General features: G+C 34.5%; 1 protein-coding gene across 4 annotated transcripts; it reads right to left on the minus strand.

Annotated features, from left to right (window-relative positions):
• Positions 1-10599: 10599 nt before the first annotated feature.
• LOC105281185 (pyruvate kinase) lies at positions 10600-20890 on the minus strand. 4 transcript variants are annotated; one of them, XM_011342233.3, is made up of 8 exons: positions 20737-20890; positions 16803-16838; positions 13480-13824; positions 13192-13378; positions 12359-12880; positions 11697-12053; positions 11445-11601; positions 10600-10928 (listed from the first exon to the last, which is right to left on the minus strand). In XM_011342233.3, exons 2-8 carry the CDS (start codon positions 16827-16829, stop codon positions 10916-10918), a joined length of 1608 nt encoding a protein of 535 aa, XP_011340535.1. In that variant the 5' UTR covers positions 16830-16838; positions 20737-20890; the 3' UTR covers positions 10600-10915. The 4 variants fall into 4 exon arrangements, with proteins under 4 accessions (XP_011340535.1, XP_026825351.1, XP_026825352.1 ...); XM_026969550.1 differs by lacking the exon at positions 10600-10928 and having other exon boundaries at positions 11102-11601; positions 11715-12053; XM_026969551.1 differs by lacking the exons at positions 10600-10928; positions 16803-16838 and having other exon boundaries at positions 11102-11601; positions 11715-12053; positions 20737-20888.
• Positions 20891-23003: the final 2113 nt, after the last annotated feature.

Below are 23003 nucleotides of genomic sequence, written 5' to 3' on the forward strand. Positions count from 1 at the left end.
CAATGCGTAGCGCATCAATGTTTTTCAGATGCCCGACGAGAAATAAAAGGATTTTTCACGTGCATAAAATAAGGCCTACGTCGTGATTAGTGGATTAGTTCGAGGGCAAGCAAAAATTTCTATAAAAAATTGTACTATACAAATTCTTCAATTTTGCATTATTAGTTTATTGATTGATAAATCAAATAGCGTATTTATATCGATTATTTATGCAAATTATGCACAAATTGCTAGATAATATCGCATAAATCAAAAGTTAGGTATTTCTACAAATGATACTAAAGAAGCCACTAAATGGTGACATATACTTTAAATGTATTTAAAATGTAGTCATATATATAAATTTTAGATATTAAAAGAATACTATCTACATTTAAATTTAAATATTGAATGAATTAAAAGCGACAATATTTCACTGCAATAATCAATTTGTGTATTCAAAGACGATTTATTTATTTAACGAAACAATTTCTCTCGTTTTAGAGATAATCTTTTGTTATATTTTAAAAATACTTTGATACTCTCTTTCAATATTTTTTTTAATGCTATAAATTAATAAAAATAATATTGTTGCGACGTGTGTTTTTCTTTTCACCTCTTTCTCTTGTTATTTAAACCTGTATTGTACTTTTTAGTTGCTTGCCAATTGCACGCGGGATTGCGTGCATACAACACCGGGACAGATCAAAATTGTTATTTATTTCGGCGCAGCTCACTGTCGATCTATATTCTTTATCCCTTCTTCTATGCGTATTTCACTTGCACCCATGCACGAATATCTAAATTGGAAATCTGCATTGAAAAACTTCACTGTGTTTTCAAGTTCTTTTCATGTGGAAAATTTGCTTGTCAAATCACCGAGAAATGAAAATCTCTAGTCTCTCAATTTTGACAATCCTAAAATAATATCTTGCAAAACTGTCGCAATCTCTTCAATCATTAACTTACTCGTGGTTATATTATATAGTTTTTTATTTTGCTTCATTGAAATAAGATACACGTTATTTGTATTATATGTAATGTATAGTTTATGTTATAATAATCTGTATTATTTATCGATTATGTTAGCGATCAATGTTCAACTATACCATCACTACTGCACACTTCTATTATAATAATATGTATTAATAAATTTTATATCTTAATAATTTTATATCTAATATAATTTAAGTCTACTTTTACATTCATTATTAAGTGTCATTCTTAATTCATGATTATAAAAGCTTATCTCTTGGAATCCTTCGCTTTTAAAATTCGAGTGTGATTTAGTCGATTTAAAGTTTTGTTTTCTCAATTTATCATAATTTTATAAGTATCCAAATTTGTCATATATTAGACAATTGCATTATATTTCTCTGTTAAAATAAATTTTCCAGTTTTAATTATTTAGTTTGAAATATATTTAATTTTACTCTAATCTCATTAATTCTTTAATGCTTCTACGAAATATCTCTATAATTACTTGGCTGAGCTTTTAATAAAAAGATCGATTTGAGATTTGTCGGAGAATATCTTTCTACAAATGATTTACATCTGTCAGAAGCTACTCTGTAATAACAATGAGAAAATGCTCGTGAATTTGACAATTATTATCCGTTTATCAAACTGCATGAGCGATCAAGTATTTCTCATTTAGTCTTTGAAACCAAATTAACCCTTTTCATTATCTCGTCTTTGAAGACTATTTTGTTTCCGCAGAAAGCAGACAAGCATTAACCGACAAAATAATCTCGGAATTTCATAATTAATAAATCTCAGTATACAAGACAATATTTTACAAAATACATATAAATAGTCTCTTTTCTAATAGTAATTAAAAATGCAAATTACATATAATTAGAAAATGTTTAACTTAGGCTCATAAAAATATTTTCCATATATTTTCTACATAAAAATGTCAAATAAAGTATAATTATAAAATAACCTTGTAAAAATTCTAATACATATTTGGACAAAAAATAAAGAAACAATTAAAATCTTTAGTTTTTAATTAACTTTATAAAAATTTTATCACAATACAGTTAAGTTCAACGGTTTTATCATGAAAAAATTAAGTAAACGTTAATGGTTTTCCCACTGTAATACAAATCTTAAAAAACATTCTGCTGAACCCCAAGGAAATTGATGTGAGTGGCAGCCTCGAAAGTGTCTGACAATTAGCGTGATAAGTTTACAAATATCTAATAATATTAAATCTAATAATAATTTACTGAGAGGTGAGTCGCATAAATAATGCAAACGTGTAATTATTTATCTGTAAGACGGAGGTTAATTAATTATTTTGACGTTATTATCTTAATATTCTGTTTTTAAAGATTTATGTAAGAGTAATTATAAGATTACAAATATTATATATCGTAAACTTGAGAACGCATTAAAAACGTTGCCAACAGAATATTTAACATTTACAGTACGTTCGTGTATACACAACGTAAATCTTCTGCATTTTTTTTAATGCTTTAGTGACCTATGGCTTTGAAGTAGGTACATCTGTAGTTTCTACAAACATTTGAGAACAGTTTTTTAGCAAGAGTTTATTACTCATTATCTTACGAAATGTTAAATTATGCAAATAACAATTATCTTTTCCTTCTAATTTGTTGACAAGAAGGTAGCATTGAAAAAATGAACATGTTAAAAAAATTGATTTTAGAAGTACTAACTAAAATTTTTATTGTAACTATCACTTTGGGCCGGACTGTGTACTTATTTACACTTTAAGCTTATTTTACATTTTTGCGAGATAAACCTAGATCGAAAAACAAGCATTTTATATGAATTTTATTTAAATGAGAAGATGATGAACAAAACACTTGCTTATATTATTATATACATTATATAAATATTTATATATAATAAATATACAATTATATAAATTATTGTATAAGAAAAAATGCATTACATAATGCATCCAAATAAAATTTATTAAGTTCACTATATTACACATAAAATATATATTATAAAGATACGTACAGACTTAATTTGAGCACAAATTGCGAGACTAAAGAATTTATTCTCAAAATGAATATTTCTTATCTCAATAATTAATTTGTGTTTTTGTTTTGGGAAGGAGAGAGGAGTAATAGGTTTGGAAGAGTTAAGAAATTATTAAGAGCTAATAACAATTCTGTAAGAGCAATCATGATGATAGATTACAGCGCTCACTTTTAATCAGGCTGATGAGCGAAGTAGTTGGATGAAATAGTTAAATTACTTTCGCAGTAATAGTTAAATCGATGGACATTAAAAAAACCTCACGCAAGCACGGGCGTTAATAACTTTCGGAACAAATCTCTTTTGAGATTCTTGTCCCGCGTTGTCGTTAAACTATGCGCTGTATCTTACACGAAATAGCTTGCGCTCGTGATAAGTATGGTAACGAGAAACGTTCAATTTGCAGTCATAAATCAAGCATCCTTTGCGAAAGTTACTCGTTTTTCTATTTGCCGTGCGGCCGTAGGAAAAAAAGATCTTTCTAAAGTTTTAATATCGCTTCACAGCTTCTTCAAGTAACGTATATTCCACCATTTTCTCGCTTTCTCGTTTTTCTCAATTAAACTGACGGTGCTCGATTCCCTGATGCGAATAATCCGGAAAATAATTTCGACATACACGTGTCGTTAATCTACACCGCACGCGTTTTCGTATTGTCACCACTCATATTAATCGTATGGCCGCAAGGTCAGAGGTGCTATTTTTTATCGGTGCCTAACATTTTCTCGCGCCACATGTTTTCCCAGTTTTGTATAGAACATGGCGAGGCCATCAATTTCTTTAATTAATCACCAAGAAAATTGCGGTAGATCCTAACAGGAGACATTCGGAAAAGCGTTATATTGAAGGAACGCTTAGAACGGTGATTGGAATACGCGTCGCCGTTGTGTAAAATAAAGTTACAAGGGGATATTGGTACTATCGCTTTCCTTAATCCGGAAATTGAAGTAAAAGAAGAGAAATCGATGTCGGATTACGGTAAAACTCACGCGATAAATCAGCGCGCAGTGGAACGCTTTAAAATCGATCCGGCGCTTTCGCTCTCAGTTTACTTTAACTCCTTCGCGAACGAAAATCCATCGTATGTACCAACAATCTCGTTACCTTCGTTAACACGAAGCTCACCTTTTACTCGCGCATTAACGTGCAATAATTTATTAAAACACGATTAACCAGAACGTGTATGGACTGTTGTGCGTTCGATTGTCAAAATCATCTCTTAATGTTTCAACGATACAATAAACGTATGAATAAAATTGCATTAAAAGTGCTTGCGTTCGCATGGGATATCAGTGCTGAAATGCACTTATTCTTTATTATTATATCGCACCCTTGTAACAGCCTTGTAATAGACATGTGTAAAATCAAAGTTTGCGCCCAACTTTTTCTCACGAGCAGAGATGATCTCTGTTCGCGCAAAAACACGTTGTCAGAGGGAAGATCATTCTCTACGCGCGTTGTTTGCAACGCATGCTCGTGGTGAACGGATTAAAATCGACTTTTGTCAGTAACGCCACGGAATAACGCAACAGCGGAATACAGCCGGGGCGATTCCGCTCTGTCCGCTCTGTTCCGCGCATATCTCTCTGCTCTGTAGAAATAATTCCATATTTAAATATTGAGTTATCGTCGTCGAGTTGGGCGCAGGCGATGACGACGCGCGCCGCGAGCATCGAAAATAACAACGCGCACGATTTACAATGCAAATGACTTGGGCCGCGACTTGGGTCGTAAAAGTGACTGGTTCAGTCGTTCAAATTTAATGTAATCCGCCGGCGGGCTGTCGCGAGCGACGCAGATCCCTCATAAACGCTTCCCTTCGAACTCGGCTCGTCCGTCCGTTACACCCGGATACGAAGGGGTAGCATTGTCACGTCCAGACGTGAGTCCACCGCGACATCGCAGAGATCGTCGGTTGATGCTCGCTCAAAATTAATATATCATTACGTCGTAGGTGTTTCCGTGAAAATTAACGAGGGCAATTAACGCCTGGTTGATTAATTTATCGTCCCGAGGGCAAAATTTACGCGAGACCGTTGCAAGCCGCGAGATTCGCTGTTCTTCGGCAACCGCTCATTTGATAGATCAGAATGGCGTTAATAAAGCGACGGATGCGGAGAGAAAGAGACAGAGAATCAATCACGATAATTATCACTCTCGAATAAATATAGCACTTTGACACAAGTATTAAAAATATTATAGTAGAGTCGTTTTATTTACTATCGATTTGTTATCGATTTGATGATATCTGCCAGATAATTGTCACGTTTAACAGCTTTGTAGCAATTTATCCACGAAAAATATTTCAACGTTTACATTCACCTTTGACGTTACAATTAACCTGAATTGACCGATCGTATCGCAGGATAAACGACGAAATACTCAGTCGATTTTAAAATTTAATTACAGTACTGCGTACAATGTATTTATGAATTATTTTCTTTAGAATATTTTGCAAAATAAAAATTATTAAATTTTTATATTCGACCATATATTAAATAACATGATTCATGTCCCAAGGCGACGTAAATATTAAAGCGCATTTGAAAACGCTGGTGGGAATATAAAATTGTTAGTATACGGGAAACAGCGATTAACTTTTTGAATGACATGGTGCAAACATTTTAAGCAGACATAACGTTCACGCGGAATTCTTTCGTATCGTATTCATAATCTAGCGAATAAAATTCTCCGTCATATTTAACGTAATCTGAAAATATTTTTTTTTGATATTTTTTAGCTAAAGAGATCGTTGGAACATGCGTTTTGTATAAAGTTCATAGTTGAGACCGCACTTGTTGTTAAACGAAAATGTTTACGCAGCGTGCAGATGACAAACAATTCTATCGACGGCATAATTAATGGTATACGGTAAATTATACGAACGATAATATATCTTGGAGCAATAATTTCCTCATTATCATTTTAGCTAAAAAACAAAATTAACGTTTCGTGTCCATCGAGTGCGCATCACGAGACGTAATTACGTAACAAACGTACAATTTGTTTCCAGCTCCTAAAGAACATGATTGCGAAGAAAATAAGAAAGTATAACTGTGCAGAAAGAATATTGTCGACGTGATTGCGCGGTGTGTCATTATTCAAACTGCTTATTTACTCACAATCAGCATATTAGGCGTAATCACACGTAATGACGCTCACGATACTCTAGGTCGCATCATCATCATACAATACGATGACATAATTAATAATGCGTCGTGTGGAGAGCGAACAGTGTTGCAGACGCAGTGGTTTCTGCGGGTAGGACATTACAACGGTTTAACGAATCAATCGCGGCATGCTAATCGCCGCCACATCATTACCAATTGGCCAAATGTAGTTTGCTGATATTTACGCACAAACATACTACGCGCAAACACGACCGCGCGGATTTCGATGTTCAAAATTCAAATACCTTATCAGATCAATGAGATTTCGTCGGAGTAAACACCGTAAGATCCAACGACGCAAATCAGATGGAATAAAATTTGACGAATTAAAAATTCCACGTTGGCGGAAAGCGGAGGACGAAAAGTATACTCTTGCACTTGTTGTGACGAATGCAAAAATGCAAATATCACTCGGCTTTCTGACAGTGCTTCAACTATCTTAACTGTTTGAAGTGCAAGGCTCCCAAGCTGGGAACTTTCTTCATTCTCGACGCCGTATTCGCGGCAGGTGGTTAGTTCAACTTTGACTTAATACAAAAATTCATCTGTCCAACTTGCTATAACCCTATGCAATTTAAATGAGACATGAAGAGGCGTGAATTTAAATGCATATTTGATTCTCGGCGTTTGCGGTAAGTGTTGCAAAGTATTTTCTCGCCGAGATTCAGAAGCATATTCTGATTTTGACCGAGATTTCAACAAATAATTGAACGGTCGTTACATCAATTATTTGTTATATGAATTTCAATATACATTTTATTCTTTACACTATAACTGCAATTAGTTATTACAAATAACTACAAATAGAAGATAGCAGGGTAAAAGAATAGAATTAACAAGACAGAAAAAGAAAATTTCTAAAGAGAAAAAATATATATATATAAAACCTGAGAAAAGAAACACGAATATTTAATATAAAACTAGATGATACACACAAAATCAACATACAAAAATTCATCAAGCGTCCAATTACAGCGAAACAAGTTCTATAAATGTAAAAAAAAGTTTGCTCATTAGAAGAAAGACAAATTAATTTGCGCTCGGGTTTAAAAACAGAAGCGAAAGAATGTCCATCCTAAGCAAATAAAATCATTATTTGATTTTCATTTTTCTTCTCTTTGTACTCGACATGTGTGTTTTCGAACATCTCAAGTTACTACAAACATTCTCGTATTCTATTATGGCTTAATTAAAGTACTTGATACGCATTATCGTCTCAGAATACATAATTGTTCGAATGCAAGGGTGAAGTTAAGAGATATAAAATAAATAGCGGCCACATATGACGCGTGTATTCAAGGATAACACACAAAGGATCGCGATCAAGCGTCAGAATCCACTCGATTGCCTCCGCTGCTAATGTCTGAATAAACATATCCGTTTCAGTAATGGGGACATTGATTGATCGTACGTGCAGTATGCGACGAAGGTGCTTCAGATTCAAGCAGAATGTACGGAGCGGCGAGTTATCATCACCATTTTTTTTCATCTTGGATTAGAGAGACGACTATGGAAAATATAAAATCTTCACATTGCCATATCTCAATGCTTTACATCAGGACTTGTCAAATTAGAGTTCACAACCTCAGAGTCGCGGAAACATTAAGATATTATTTTTTGCATAAATATAATTAGATAACTTTTTAGTTTTTATCTCTATAAATCTTGTTTCTACATTTAGTTACTATTAAATTACGATTGAAAACTGCGTATACAATATTAGTAACTATTTTATGACATTGAATGAACAGTCGCGAAAAAATTTGTCTGATTCAAAGGGGTTGCAGGTGAAAAAAAAGCTTGAATAACTCTGCTCTACATCATGAAACAACTTTTTTTATTTGCATTCGCTTTTACGATACCGTTTTATCAAAAGCATTCCTCGCGTGTACGGTTCTCGTAACCGCACAAGTCAATTGTTTTGCTCGTCTCCGTTTATATTGTTTCCGTTTACCCTTTCGGATCGCGTGTGCCAATAACGATACACGAAGTTCCGCTGACAAAAACGGGAACGAATTTTCCACCCACGAAATCGCTCGTTCACGCGTCGGAGGCGAGGGTTGCGTAGTTGGGAACGCGAGATCGCCGCAAGCAACGAAGAGTGAAATTCTGCGTCGCTCGGCGAAAGGGTCGATTCATCGAAAGGGGTGACGCTGATAACGCGACCGTTGTGAATGTCGCCGAACGCGATACCGGACGGAAATCGCACCCTCCACGATCGGCTTTATCGTACGTTATACAAACTTCGTCCGCGCGCTCACCAATACCTAATCACCAAGTGATAAAACACACTACTCCGAGAGAATGGTCTCTCTCTCTCCCTCTCTCGTTCCGCATTCTGCCATATGTCCATGTGTGACCGTAAACGTCCGCTTGATACGCACGAGAATGCGTCAATGCGTTTACATTCGTTGATGAAAAGCTCTTCCAATACCAAATGCTAACGCTCGACTCGATTGACCTGTTGCAAGTCTCTGCGTGCGAAGGCTTTTGGATATAATCAAACGTTTGCGCAAATGGATTAACAAGTTAATAAATTAACGTTACTTCAAATAATTTAAAATAAAGAAATTTGCGCGCTAAGATTTTAGGTATCTAAGTAACACATAATATTCCAGAAAATAAATCTAGATGAATGTTTTCATTGAACTTGTCAAGATATTTCATGTTGAATGAGACATTTGTAATAGATAACAACTTATCTCGATACTTTCTTTAATGAGAAATTAAATTTATTAATTGCGACAAATATGCTGTTGAGATTAACATCGAGAGTTTTAAATCCCTGTATAACATTTTAATATGTACAATGCATGTATGTACGATAAGTAAGATACAGCGATAAGTACGTGATAAGCAGCGTATAAATTTAGTTTAATCAATGGCAATAAATAAAAAATAAAATAGTCCATGCTATCTAATCATTGATTACATGAGAACGAGTTATCACTAATCGGTATGAATATATAAGCCGTAACTTCCGATTGATTCTATCACCCACTTGGCAAGTCGCGATAATTCAATATAATTAAAAAGAGTAACATGCATCCTGTTTGCTAAATTGTCGATTAACGAAAGAGAGAGAGAGAGACACACACACACCTCATACGCTGTGTTATTTCCTCCCAACTTTATCAAACCCTTGATTATTGATTAACGAAGAGGAGAAAATGCAAATCCTGCGCCACATGTTCTAAATGTAATTTTTAATTCTATAAATAAAATTCTAAAATATTTAAGTTTATTTAAAATACATTAGTTTTTTTCATTCATTGTAAAAGATGATAAATAATATAGCTCAAATTTTGATTTAGTACTACAAGATAAATAAATTATTTAAAAAATGTCTGTATATGACTAATAATATATAATATCTACTAGACTAAATTGCTTCATGTACATGTTATATAACTTTAATCGAATCTAATTTGAGAATTTGTACTCGTGTCATGCTAGTTTTAACACAGGATTATTTTAGCTCGTATTTCTGTTATTTGTCGAATTATCGTCGTGCTATCGCAAAAGAATAAATGTGTCTCCTTGCGTCTGCTTGTAAGATTGACCATGATTACACGTCACTTGTCTTCCTGTGCAACACCTTCAAGAACACCATGTGTTTGCACTTTCCATCACTATATCTACAATACCAGGAATTGATATCGCTTATAGGTGCGACAAAACAAAGATGCTTTATGCGATCTATTACACCTCCGCGTTTCTTCATTAGCAATGAAATCGCAAGAATGTAAACAAGTGATGTAACAAAGTGTATAATAATTTATTCATCGAATAAATTATTATACATTTTAGAAATAAATTCCTACAATATATATATGTAGTGTGTGTATAATTACACACAAATAATAATTCATTATTAATAATGAATATAGATATTATAAAAAATTAAGCAAGTTAATGTTACTTTTTATATGCGTATATTTAATTTTAACGTTAAAATTTGTTGTGCACGGCTTGAAATGCAAAACAAATTGCATTACTCTTTTCAATCAAGTCTAATAAAATACGGTTTGCTTGATAACAGCAAATAATTCGCCAATCTTAGAATGTCGATGTCATGCAAGTGTCCATCAAGTACAGTTGTACCTAATAAAACGTTCTGTGGACGTAACATGATTACAAAAATCGAGCTAATTATCGGTTTCAGTTGTTTTATAATCTCATTTAAATAATATAGTGATTTAATTACAGGTATTAATAATTTACAATAATAAATATTTGAACGTTTAGCATGTAAATACATTGGTTTTAAGGATTCTATTCTTCAATATCTTATACGAGAATATTCCAACAATTTATGTTATAAATTATTACATAACAAATAAAGTAAAATAAACGTTTTATTTATTTCTACACAGATACTCGAAAATTTAACACTCAACAGTTTCTTTTAGATTAATAATTAATAATCCAAGCATCGTTTCTATAATTTATTTATTTATTGTACACACGACGTAAACCATTGTATCTCATAGACAACATGTCTACCTACAAATGTACCTTAATTTCTTCGCATGTTTTGTATTGTTCAAGAAAAGTAAACCTGTTTGTCTGTCGTAAAATAAAACGATAATACTGAATTTTTTATCAATGAGATATCTTACATAACTATATGCACTAGAACTTGGAGGATGATATACAATTACGTACACGTTCGAGTATCACTCGGTAACCTTCGTGTTACATTTCTAAATCCGCGAAGATCGTGCTTTCTACACCGGTCCAGTGCGAGTTCAGTCAACAGTCCTAAAATTTAAACAGAAAATTGATTAACATAAACAGCCATTTTTATAATCGTGGAAGATGATATTGATTGCAATTTGATACAACAAACGGATAACTATACTTGAGAATCGGTTTTGGAAATCAGATAAGAGAAAATTTGCTGGAAAACACAGACAATATTATAATCATCTTGATTGCAACATGAAGCATATTACGTATATTTCAAATATGTATATTTATAGATCTCTCTTTTATGACATAAAAATCGTGGATTTAATTATATTAATTCACTTCTTAAGGCGATTTTCTTAAATATTGTGAATATACAGTAATAGGTGATGTTAATATTTAATAATATTAAAGTTAATATTAAAGTTCGTATCTTAGATTATTATTAGGATAAATTAAAAGGTAGGTAAGGAGATGGGTGAAGTAGGACATTATGCAATAGGTTGACATTAAAGGTCTTCGTAGGAATCGGTGTCACTATAAATGTCGCCAATGGGATCTTCCCTGATAAATTCTCGTTCTACGTACACGATGCGAAGGGTATTCGTGAAACCTGAGCCCTGTCGCCATCCTGTCACGACTATCACAGAATCACCAGTTTTTACGAAGCCGCGACTCTTGCCAAAGTTCAGGCCATATTGTACGCGCACGTCCACGTCCTTTACCCAATCAGCTAATGGTGCTTCTGTAATGAAAATTGCAATATTTCTCGATAGTAACAATAAAGTCTGCTAAAGAAAGCAAATCTTGATCGTACAATCTCAAACATTTAATAAATACTTTTTGCAGATGCCGCACCTTCATAATATAACGGCAATATTCCGCGGTACAAGTGTGCCTGTCGAGCAACTTGATGGAACCTGGTAACAGCAATAATTGGGCAACGGGGCCTGTATTTCGCGATCAGATGTGCGGATCGACCAGACGTCGTGATAACGATGATAGCACTAGCCAAACATTTAACAGATGCTTCGACAGAGGCGATGGCAACGGCGTGCGTCGCGTCGATAGGCGGTAAAGCTTTGTTCGACAGGTCGTGGAAAATTTGGGTTTGCCAAATCGCTGCCTCCGCTTCCTTACAAATGTTGGCCATCGTGCGAACACATTCCAGGGGATAATCTCCTTTCGCGGTTTCACCTGAAAATACGATCATGTATTAATATGTATTTATATATCTAATTTTTTAATCAGAATCAAATTGCATCTCTATTCTATCCAATTCATGTAGAATTATATGTTCTATTTTTATCTTATCTGTTTTATTTTTATATTATAGAAATATAGAATTATATTTCTATTTTTATCTTATCTGTTGTATTTTTATATTTACACTTATCTTATAATCATTATGTATTAATATATTATCTTTAATTCCCTCTTATCTTGCAATTTGTTTTATATTATTTCGTCTTGCCATTACTTTATTTGATATACAAGATTACCTGATAACATGACGCAATCGGCACCATCCAGAATGGCATTGGCAACGTCCGACGTTTCGGCTCTCGTGGCGCGTGGTTTCTTCACCATGGATTCCAGCATCTGCGTGGCGCAGATTACGGGCTTGCCGACCTTATTGCATCTACTGATCATAGACTTCTGCGCCAGGAACACCTTCTGCGGCGGTATCTCTATTCCCAGATCACCACGCGCCACCATGATACCATCAGACGCGTCGATGATCTCGTCCAGATTCGTCATACCTTGCTGGTTCTCGATCTTCGATATGACTTTGATATTTTTACCTTTCTCGCCGAGAATTCCGCGAATCTCGGTTAACGCGGCAGCGTTCCTGATGAAGGAGGCGAATATAATGTCGACTTCCTGCTCGACGCCAAACTGAAGATCGGACTTGTCCTTTTCGGACACTGCTGGAAGATCTACCGGCACCCCCGGTAAATTCACGCCTTTGCGGGAGCCCAACATACCGCCATTTTCAACAGTAGTCGAGATTAAATTAGGACCTAAGAATAACAAAAGAAATTATACATTTCTTGTTTCCAACAATTAATAGTTATTATTATTATAAAAATTATAATAAAATAACTAATTTATACGCCTAGTTACAAACTAATTGTTCTTCTACATTTAAATTTGAACAGTACAATTATCATCGAGTACTCACATTCCATACTGCTAGAATTTTTAAATATTTATATTTTAAAATATAGAATATTTTAAATATAAAATATTTTAAATATTTTAAGCTAAAAGAATATACAATGTCCGAAAAAAATGAGAAAATGATTTTGCAGATTACTTCAAATGAACTTACTGATGGCGGAGACGATGAGAGAGATCAACCCGTCGTCCACGAATACGCGGTTTCCCGCTTTCAAGACCTTCGCAATATTGTCATAGTCAACGTAGACAACTTGGGCGTTTCCTTTCTCCATGTATGCCTTGTCCGTGGACAATTTAAAAGTTTGACCCTTGACTAGTTCAACCTCAGCCGAACCACCCTAGTAAAAAAAAACAATACAGTTTTAGAATATTATTAATCGTAATATCGCCACTGATTAAAATCCTGTTCTTAGACATAAACATCATAATAATCACGTACGCCTTCTAGGAGACCAGTACGGATCTCAGGACCTTTCGTATCGAGAGCGATGGCGACGGGAATGTTAAGGCCAGCGCGGGCAGCCAGATTCTTTTGTGCCTGGCGAACGTTGGCGATGGTCTCCGCATGATACTCGTGAGAACCGTGAGAAAAGTTCAATCGGGCGATGTTCATCCCCGTCTCGATCATCTTCTCTAGAGTCTCCACAGACCTGGACGCGGGACCAATTGTACAGATGATGCCGGATAGGCGAACGAAGGACACCCGACTATCGATGTCCAGGGCACACATGTGATCCAGCTGACTCTGAGCATACAACGCCTGGGTGTTTGGTTTGCCAGCCATCTGCCAAAATTTAAAGAGCTCAGAAGAAATTCGCGCTGAGCATATCTTAAGCGTTATAAAGCTTTACGTGAACTGAATTTAAATAAGACAAGAGTGGAATGTATAATCATAAGTAAATGGTTTTTAATACATCTGCCAGCTGGTGCAAATTAGCATTGTTTTTTGACAAAATAATCAACAAAAGCCAGTATAATTAAAATATGAATATTTCAGAAAAAAAGTTCGTGGTGAAAAAAGAAAAAAGCTGGTGATGATAAAACTTTTGGTAATGTTTTTAAGATACGATATATGATATATAGTTTTTATAATATAAAAATAAAAATTCTATATAACAAAGACAAAAAATCCACATCTGAAAAATCAGAGATTAGATCTTCGCCTCTTTGCTGAGGATGATTAAAAAGGATGAATCAAAGTATAACATCACGCCTTCTATCAACTAAAAATAGGTGCTATGACTAAAACGTAATATTCGAGAGCGATTTGCATGCAATTAACATCAAATTTCAATTCAGTGTCTACATTGTCTGATGTCATATGAGTAAACGCACAAATGATTAGCATTAATGAATTAAATTGCATTGTACATACATTCCAGGGGTGGGACACTATATGAACTTCGATTCACAATATTTATTAAAAAGAAAAATATAATAAAAGACAACATCTATCGATAACAAAATATTATTCGTGAATTCAGCGCAACATGCACGCAAAATAAAATCAAGAAGTGGATGTAATTGAAAGGTTCAATTTTTTAAAACGCTTTCGATCACTTATATTGCCAATTTGACCTTTTGTCCTACGAATAGATTATCACGAATAAGATATATAACATACAGCGAAAATAGCGGCGACTTAGAAGCGCTTCTCGTCTCAAGGCGCCACTACTTCTGGTTACGAACATAGAACCGCAGCAGCAAAAATAGACACGTTCATAGACGTAATACAGCCAATACGAACGTAGAACAATGGATGATTATGAAGACAATAGGCCGCAAAACAAACACGTTTATATTGTACGTGATAATCATATTTTATATGTCGCGTAAAAGGTAAGCAGGCAATTTGCAATTTCTTAAATAACTTTCCTTTAAATTTAAATACGTGATTATTGTGTCAGTTTTCCAATTTAAGCGCAAAATGAAAAAAAATGATATTCGGCAAAAATTAATAAGCATTTATTATTATTTTTCCTTTATTTTTGTCTCTTTATTGCACCGTGATTGCTTTTTTCATTTTGACAGATCTTGATTAGCGAAAGAAAATTCAGAATCAAAGAAGCACATTTGGCGCTAAGAGTACGTTATCACGATAACATTGTTTGTTTGTCTGAGGTGCCAGACAATTTCGGACACGTCATAATTGTTTTGCATAATCAGGATCATTTATCTTCGAAAACCTAACGATGAGGAAAATAAACGTTGGTACATGCAGATAAACAACGGTGAAATTGATATCGCTAAAAGAGTAACGGCATTAAAACATTAGCATCGTATTACACAGAAGCACCTCATTTTACACGCCTCCGTCATGTAAAGACGTGCAATGTGGCGTGACACATTGTAAAGCCCGATTTACGCGAAAAAAATTAAGATATTGAGGAGAACGTTAAATTCAAAGAACAATGATCTATATGATATATGCAGTCATTCATTTATCTTTTCATCGTCTACGATGAACAGACGCTTGTTAGCAAGGTGACATGGTTCTGCGCCGTTTGTCGTATTGCACCTGGATTTGATTCTGACGAGCAAATGTGAACTCGAATGTACAAAGTCTTATACTAAACGGTGTTAATTGTAAGTTGCAACACGAAGCAACTTGAATCAACGGTGCATATGAAAAAAAACGTCATTTGATACGTGAGGAATATTTTGTAAAACTATATGCTTCTATCTCTTTTGTATCAGCTATACAAATATAGTATAATGTTACGATAAATATTATTTAATAAAAAAGCGATAAGAAGTGGAAATAATTATAAAAATAACAATAATATTAAAAAGTATTATAAATAAGATTACATAATTAATTATGATTAGTTAAGGCAGGGTGCATAAACCTGTATAACATTATACTATTAATATTCCATTATAAAATACCATTGAAAAACGTGGAACACGTTAGCGATAATGTCTATTTTTACACCAAAAATTACTAGCGATTATAAGCAAGAATATTTTAAGAAAATAAGTTTGAAAACTTTGATGAATCCCTTTGTCGATCGAAAATTTCGGTAGACACAAAGATTTAGCTGTTATTGTGAGCAATCTTACTTTCTGAAAAAATCTAACAAAAAAACAGAGTTTTTTCAGCAAGAGTCGCGAATCTCAAGGTTATCGCATAAAAGAGCATGAAGAAGTTAGACTCATAATGACTTTTACTTCGACATATTCATACCGTAACCAAAGGCACAATTAGCAAACAATGTCTCCGATTAATTTGTACATAACCATATCAAAGATGTCTGATGGCAGACACACAAATAGATTATTTGTACGTGATTCTCGTGCTTCTTAATACAATTATTACGTCTATTGTATATATCTGGGACCTTCAAAGTGCGACACAAGCGGACGTATTATCCGCACGTGCGAACACACCACAAACGCGTGCATGCACAAAAACGACAGAAAATTCCACAAGCAACGGAAAAAATAAGAAAAGGAGCCGTGTCGACACCGCTTATAATTTTGGTGAATTAAACTCTGCACGTTGCAAACCTGGCGTGAACCTGGCACTCGACTTTAACAAAATCAAACTTCTCGTTGCAAATACAAAAAATGCATCTGACCCCAACAATTGCCGTCGTCCTCATCACCGAACATCCAACACAAAGATCTCGCGTTCAAAGCACAGCAACTTGTTAATTCACCAAAACTACATCGTCACAACAGTCAAGAGCCACTGCAAACTTCAGCAAATCCTAACAAGGGGGGAGAAAAAGATCGATCACGATCGGGTGACAGTGGTACCTGATCGTCGACGGTGATCCAGACCATTTTGGCGGGCTGTGCAAAGAAAAAACGGAAGAGCGAGATTAGTGACGGTGCGTTTGCGACGACGCCGCCGCGAAGACTCCGTCCGACTGGAACAGTCGCGCGCGAATGCGGCGGCCCGGCGACGAGGTGCGATGAAATGCACCGCGTCGTCGTCGTCGCCGGCGGCCGGAAGTGCCGACGCACCGGCCGGAAACGGAGTGGGAAGCCGAAGACGATACCGTGTTGCATCGACGGAACGACGGCGATGCCAGTGCATACGAGAGGCTCACGAAAATCGCGACGGCGCTCCCTCATCGGCGCTACCCGGGATCCGAAAATAGGTACATTCACCGTGGGATCGTGTATGCACTTCCGGAAATATTTTCGGTGCATCGTGAAGGGGGAGAGATCGATCAAAATGGCGCGGAGTGACTTCGCGTTACGTTCAGGGTGAATGCATCCTCGGGAAGATGCGTAGGGTAGCTGGAGAAGTTGGTGCTTTGACAACCCTGTTTGAATTTTATAAATAAATAAAAAAAAGAGGGGAATTTCATGCGAAGAAATAAATACACGTCTGACAAAAGGAGAGAGAAAGAGAGAGGAAATATGTCAGGGAAAAGTCGCGATTGCCCAAACTAGGTTTCAAAAAAAATAAAAGAAACCACTCGTTTGCACTGATAATCGTTATCGTTCGAAAATGTTCGATTTCGTCACACGAAATATGTCGCAGGACATTTTATTTTGGAAACATTTTTTTGGTTCTTATTTTTCCGTTTTGTTTTACGAATGTTTGTTGTACAAATATATACACACACGATAGTTGGATCTTAATCACAAGATTCCTGCATTTCTAAGAATTATTTTTCAAGAAGTTGAATGCAATATAACAAATATGTAAAAGCATGTATCTATCATCATTAATGCATTAAGTTACTCGTGTAATATTCCTAAGCAAAGTATCGACAATATGCGTTTTCCTCGTTACTGATCATGTGATGTTCTCTGTTCATATTCTGCGGCTTTCGCTCAGAGCATGCGTGAGCACGTGTCGCTGCAAGTAATCAGCTGATACAGCGCAGTTCCTATCACGTAATTTCACGCAGTAATAAAGGATAATGTCAATGCTGCATTATCAATCACGTTATGCCGTCATGATATACAACATACGTATGAAGTAAGAGCTGATATAAAATAATTTTCTTATACGTTAAATAATATCTAATAGCATACTAGATTCATTAAAAATTATTTTCCGCATTAAAGTCAAGATAAATTCAATCATTTATAGTTACATATTATTTATAGTTATATCTATTTTGATCCCTCAACTTTAATATTCTCGAACTTTGTTGATAACGAATCGATATTAAAATTGAAACGCATTTAGAAAACGCGAGTACTGGTCTTGAAGAGTAATATCGATAATAACACTGGAGAACACGAATTTTTTGTCGGGCCAATGGCAACTCATTCTGATAGGTTTTTTCCCGTAGAATCCAAATGTGGAAATGAAAATAGTGAATTGGCTCTAGTGTTTAAACAAAACGGGGTCAAATGTGCAAAAACCGTGGGTTTTTGGTCATTTTTGAACACCTGTAGAAAACAACGGGAGCTCCTAGAACTGTCTAATTGAGATTAAATGAAAGCCTAAACTTTGTCCTTTTAGGCTATAGATCGAAAAATGAGGTGCCTTTAATTTGGAGTAACAATTTTTTTACGAGCGCGCACTGATTCCGCCACATGCTTTTCTGGCCGCGTGCACTGTTCTCTCCAATTATTTTATCACTAGCATCCCCTGTCTTCGGCTTCGTCTGTTTTTCTACAGTATATTCACCACAAATGTAGCAAAATACATCTGGATGATTAAGACAAAGTTTTCGTAATGAACTCATATTTATACAAACCTTAAATCGTAATTCCAATGTTTATACGATGTAAATAAATAAGAATGGTACCTCGCACTTGCAAACACACTTTATGACTCGTAACAAACTCACGAGATGCATCTGCTCATACATGTGGCGGATCGCATGTGGCGGAATTGATGCGCGTTCGTAAAACAATTGTTACTCCAAGTTAAAGACACCTCATTTTTCAATCTATAGCCTAAAAGGACAAGGTTTAGGCTTTCATTTCATCCTAATTACAAAGTTCTAGGAGCTCCCGTAGTTTTTCTACAGGTGTTCAAAAATGACCAAAAACACGGTTTTTTGCACTTTTGATCCCGTTTATTTAAAAAACCAGAGCCAATTTAGTATTTTAAAGGCCAGATTCATGTTTAACGCACCCAAATTAGTAAAGAATACCCATTGCCTTAAAAACAATCTAAAAACGATAAAATTTTGTTGACCAGTGTAATAGTTTAATGTACAATTTTTTAAATGGCTATCTTAAATCTGAAATAATTTTTTTTTATGAAAAAGATATTACAAGAAGAGATTGAATTTAAGAAGATTTAATACAAAGTGATGCAACGTGCACCAGAAATAAATTTGCTCTTATCGGCCATTTTCCCTCTATCTTATTTTTTCTTTGACTGTATCCCTCGTTATAAATCAGGTTACGCATGCTGCACGCGTGCTGCATGACGTGATAATAACTCGTGCGTATCGCAATTGGAATAATCTTTCACTGAATACATTAGGTCGAGTCCTTGACGTACGAATATATATTGTACTTTTGATGTATGATTTGATCTATTTTTAAAGTAAACCATCAATTTAGTGATCTATTAAAAAAACCTATTGCTTTAAATTTTTAAAGATTCGATCTTTAGAAACAAATCTTTAGAAAGTAAATTAGGAATTAATATATAGTATACAACAAATATTAAATTTAAAGCAAAATTTTTCGTTTATTTTATTTTCATATATCTATTTCTTATATTTTCGTTATATTATATGTAAAGCATTATACGTGTTATCCAGATTTTAAAGAAAAAAAATGATCAATTGTTAGTGTTGATGGTATCTAACAAAAACAATATAAATGTATTTAATGGAATTCTAACAGACAAATCTATCAATAGTGTTTCGGATAAGACAATTTATGCATTTGCGATCAAATTAAATTTTATAATCATTGTATTATATATAAATTCATGATCACTTGATTTAACTCCTTTTGATGTTTGGTTGTAGAGTTTAAAGGCAATAAAGTTTATGAAAGACCAATAGATAAGACAAAATGTGCAAATATTACAACGAACTGAGCATGCATTGCAGCAAATTCAAGAGCCTGGAATTTTTGAAAGAATATACTTCTATGCTACAACAAGCTCAATGCTGTGGTTAGATGAATAGAAACTATATCTAATATTTGTAATATCTCAGTTATCAAATGCATGTTAAAGTAAGAAATGTCATAGAAATATTTTGCTTTTGTCTGATGGCCATAACTTTTTAAGAATTGGTTTTAGGCCCCAAATTTATTCAGACTTTTTTCTCATCTTGGTCTATACCACTATCTCCCAAAGTTTGTAACCCTTTTTCCAGAATATATCCTGTATGTATATATGTATATATATGTGTATATATTTCTTTTCTATGATCACATGTCAACATTTTACGTTAGAGACCAAATAATGCTCTTCAAAATCCTATTTAAAAATTCACAGTACTTCATCCAACAATTAATTTCTTCTATTTGACAATATACATCAAAATCTAGAAATTATTAGCAGAAATTAACTAGAAATTATTAACAGAAAATTATATCATCATTGCACATCAAGCAAATGACTTCACACAGCTGTAACTTTTCTGTTGAAACAGAACTGCGGCTTGAAACGCCGTCCGCTAATACCCAAAATACCCAGAGACCTTGAATAATTTTCATAATTGAAGATTGTTTCAAAATACGCAGAACTATGGAAGAAGAAAATCGATACAATAACACAAGTAGAAGATTACTTGAAAGCAAGGATTACCTTTACTCAGTTGCCTGGTAGAAATGCAGTAGCGAGAACGCAAAATCAGTGATTCGTAAATGGATGATGCGACAATAACGTCAGACAATCGAACACGAAACAAACCTTCCGGCAGTTTCTGATAGACTGGCGTTTTGAGGACGCGGAAGGTCACCACTCCCTAGTGACTTTGATCATGCGTGATGGTCGGCAATATTCATTGCCGACTTGCCGGCTGATTCTCAGCAGCGCGATAGTTTACCTCGCACCTAGATGTTGACCAATGAAATTATAAATATTCTAGTAAATTTGCTCACTTCTGTAATTTTCACCCAAGTAATATGATACACAATCGACCCCCTGCTGGCAACTAAATAACTAGATAGGGAAACGTTGCGAACGAGACGAGGATTCGTTGCCAGAACGATCGGAAATTGGTATAATTGGTCGAAAACTGGTTCTAAAAATCTAGAGTCTTCCTTTGAACATCGTCCGCAGAATTGTAAAAAACAAATTCTTTGATCGGTGTAGAATTAAATCCGAATTATATTCAAAATCTCATATTCCCTCTCTCTCTCACTTTTACTGATATACTAATATCTCTACTAATATATTATCCCTTTTCACATTAACAAAAAGCGGTAAGAAAGGCGGAGTGATGTAATATAATAAATTTTATATTATTGTTCCAACTGTGAAAATGTAATAAAAATTTTCTTGACTATGAATGTTCAAAAAAACCTATGTTTAACAAAAATATGTAGCATATACACACACATTTTAAAAAATATATATAATGTTATATATATTATATTCTAAATTTATTACTTACAATTTTAGCCATTGTAGAAATTAAGAGAGTCCGCGAACTGGATTTGATTCACTGTTCACGTTCACTGTTCGAGCGTGTTTTATACTACGATAATACGTGATTAAGTTACTAATAATTCTCTCTTCCTCTCTCCCCCTCTCTCATGAAACTCTTACGTACATAAAGATAAGGCCTCACCGAATCCACGTTAAAAAAAGTGCCGGAACAATCAAGTATCATTTTTTCGAGTTGTAACAGTAATATTAATTCAGTCTGAGTCAATCAAAATTAAAGATTAAAAAGCACGTTTAGAAAAGTAACAACAAAGAATAACTTGCGTCTCACAGAGACAAAAGATCTGCAAGTAAAAATGGTAATAAATAAATTTAGAAACAAACCGGTTAATCGGGGATCCGATTTGTGTTAGGTCTCTACTGATGGGAACGTGCTCTCTCTCGATAGTGGCGTGACTCAATTTTATAATATTTACGTAACCCTTTAACTGCCCATGACCTACGCATGCAGTTAGCAGCTGATGATTGTGAGCAGTATTATCTCTATTAGCGCCCACTTTATCTCGTAAGAACGTGGCCATTATCTATAATGCATATTTATGCAGATGCACACTTATGTATAATATTGATTATAGCGATAATGCAGGTAAAATTTGGCCAACGGAAATAAAAATTATTTTGTAAAGATATAAGTTTTACATGAGGAATTTTATATGAAGGATTTATCTGGACTTGTAATTTCATACCTCAAATTATGACAAAAAATTATAATTTTTATAAATTATATTAATGTAATTTTACAATGTGCTTCGTTGAAATATTATTTAAATAGTTTTTTTTATTGGAAGAGAGAGAGATATTCGTTACTTGGTCTGTACGATGCTGCCCACTGACGTTAGATCACGGAAGCTTGTTTTCATGCAGACCCATCGATCATGATTTACATGAATACGCGAATCGCTTATGAGACGCACTTGTTGCTGATCTCAATTAAATCATGCCTTCCTATACATAAACTTCTCACACATAAATATATAAAATTCTATAAAATTCTCTATCTTTACTAATTAGCTAAATATACGTGTATAAGAACAATATACACAGCAAATACATTTCAAGAAATATTAATAATATTTCTGCCCATCGACATTAATTAAATTTGGAAAGCATTTTTAAGAAATCATCCATGTCATTATTTTTCCATGCCACTTATCTACATACACAGCACTAGCTGTCACTGTCGTGTACACAGATATCTTGTATCATTCAGTTTAACTGCCACAAGCATTTTGGAGCACATTGTATACTTCCGTCAACGATGGGACCTTGAAACAGAAGCAGTTTCGAGACACCCTATATGTTACTCGCCTAATAAGACCAAAAAAAACAGATAACTCGAACGTTCTTTGCCGATCGCGTTTCGCTCCTCGAGAATCGTATTCTCTTTCTTTCTCTCTTGTTAC

This window comes from Ooceraea biroi, chromosome 5 (assembly GCF_003672135.1).
Source record: "Ooceraea biroi isolate clonal line C1 chromosome 5, Obir_v5.4, whole genome shotgun sequence".
Lineage (NCBI taxonomy): Eukaryota > Metazoa > Arthropoda > Insecta > Hymenoptera > Formicidae > Ooceraea > Ooceraea biroi.

What these genes read in the sequence shown, in the direction of transcription:
- LOC105281185 (XM_026969549.1), bottom strand. Translation starts at nt 17,201, where the DNA reads ATGCACCGAAAATATTTCCGGAAGTGCATACACGATCCCACGGTGAAT. An exon ending in GTACTGGTCTCCTAGAAGGC is followed by an intron (nt 13,379 to 13,479) that starts GTACGTGATTAT and finishes TTTTTTTACTAG; the next exon opens with GGTGGTTCGGCTGAGGTTGA. An exon ending in CGATTGCGTCATGTTATCAG is followed by an intron (nt 12,054 to 12,358) that starts GTAATCTTGTAT and finishes TCGTATTTTCAG; the next exon opens with GTGAAACCGCGAAAGGAGAT.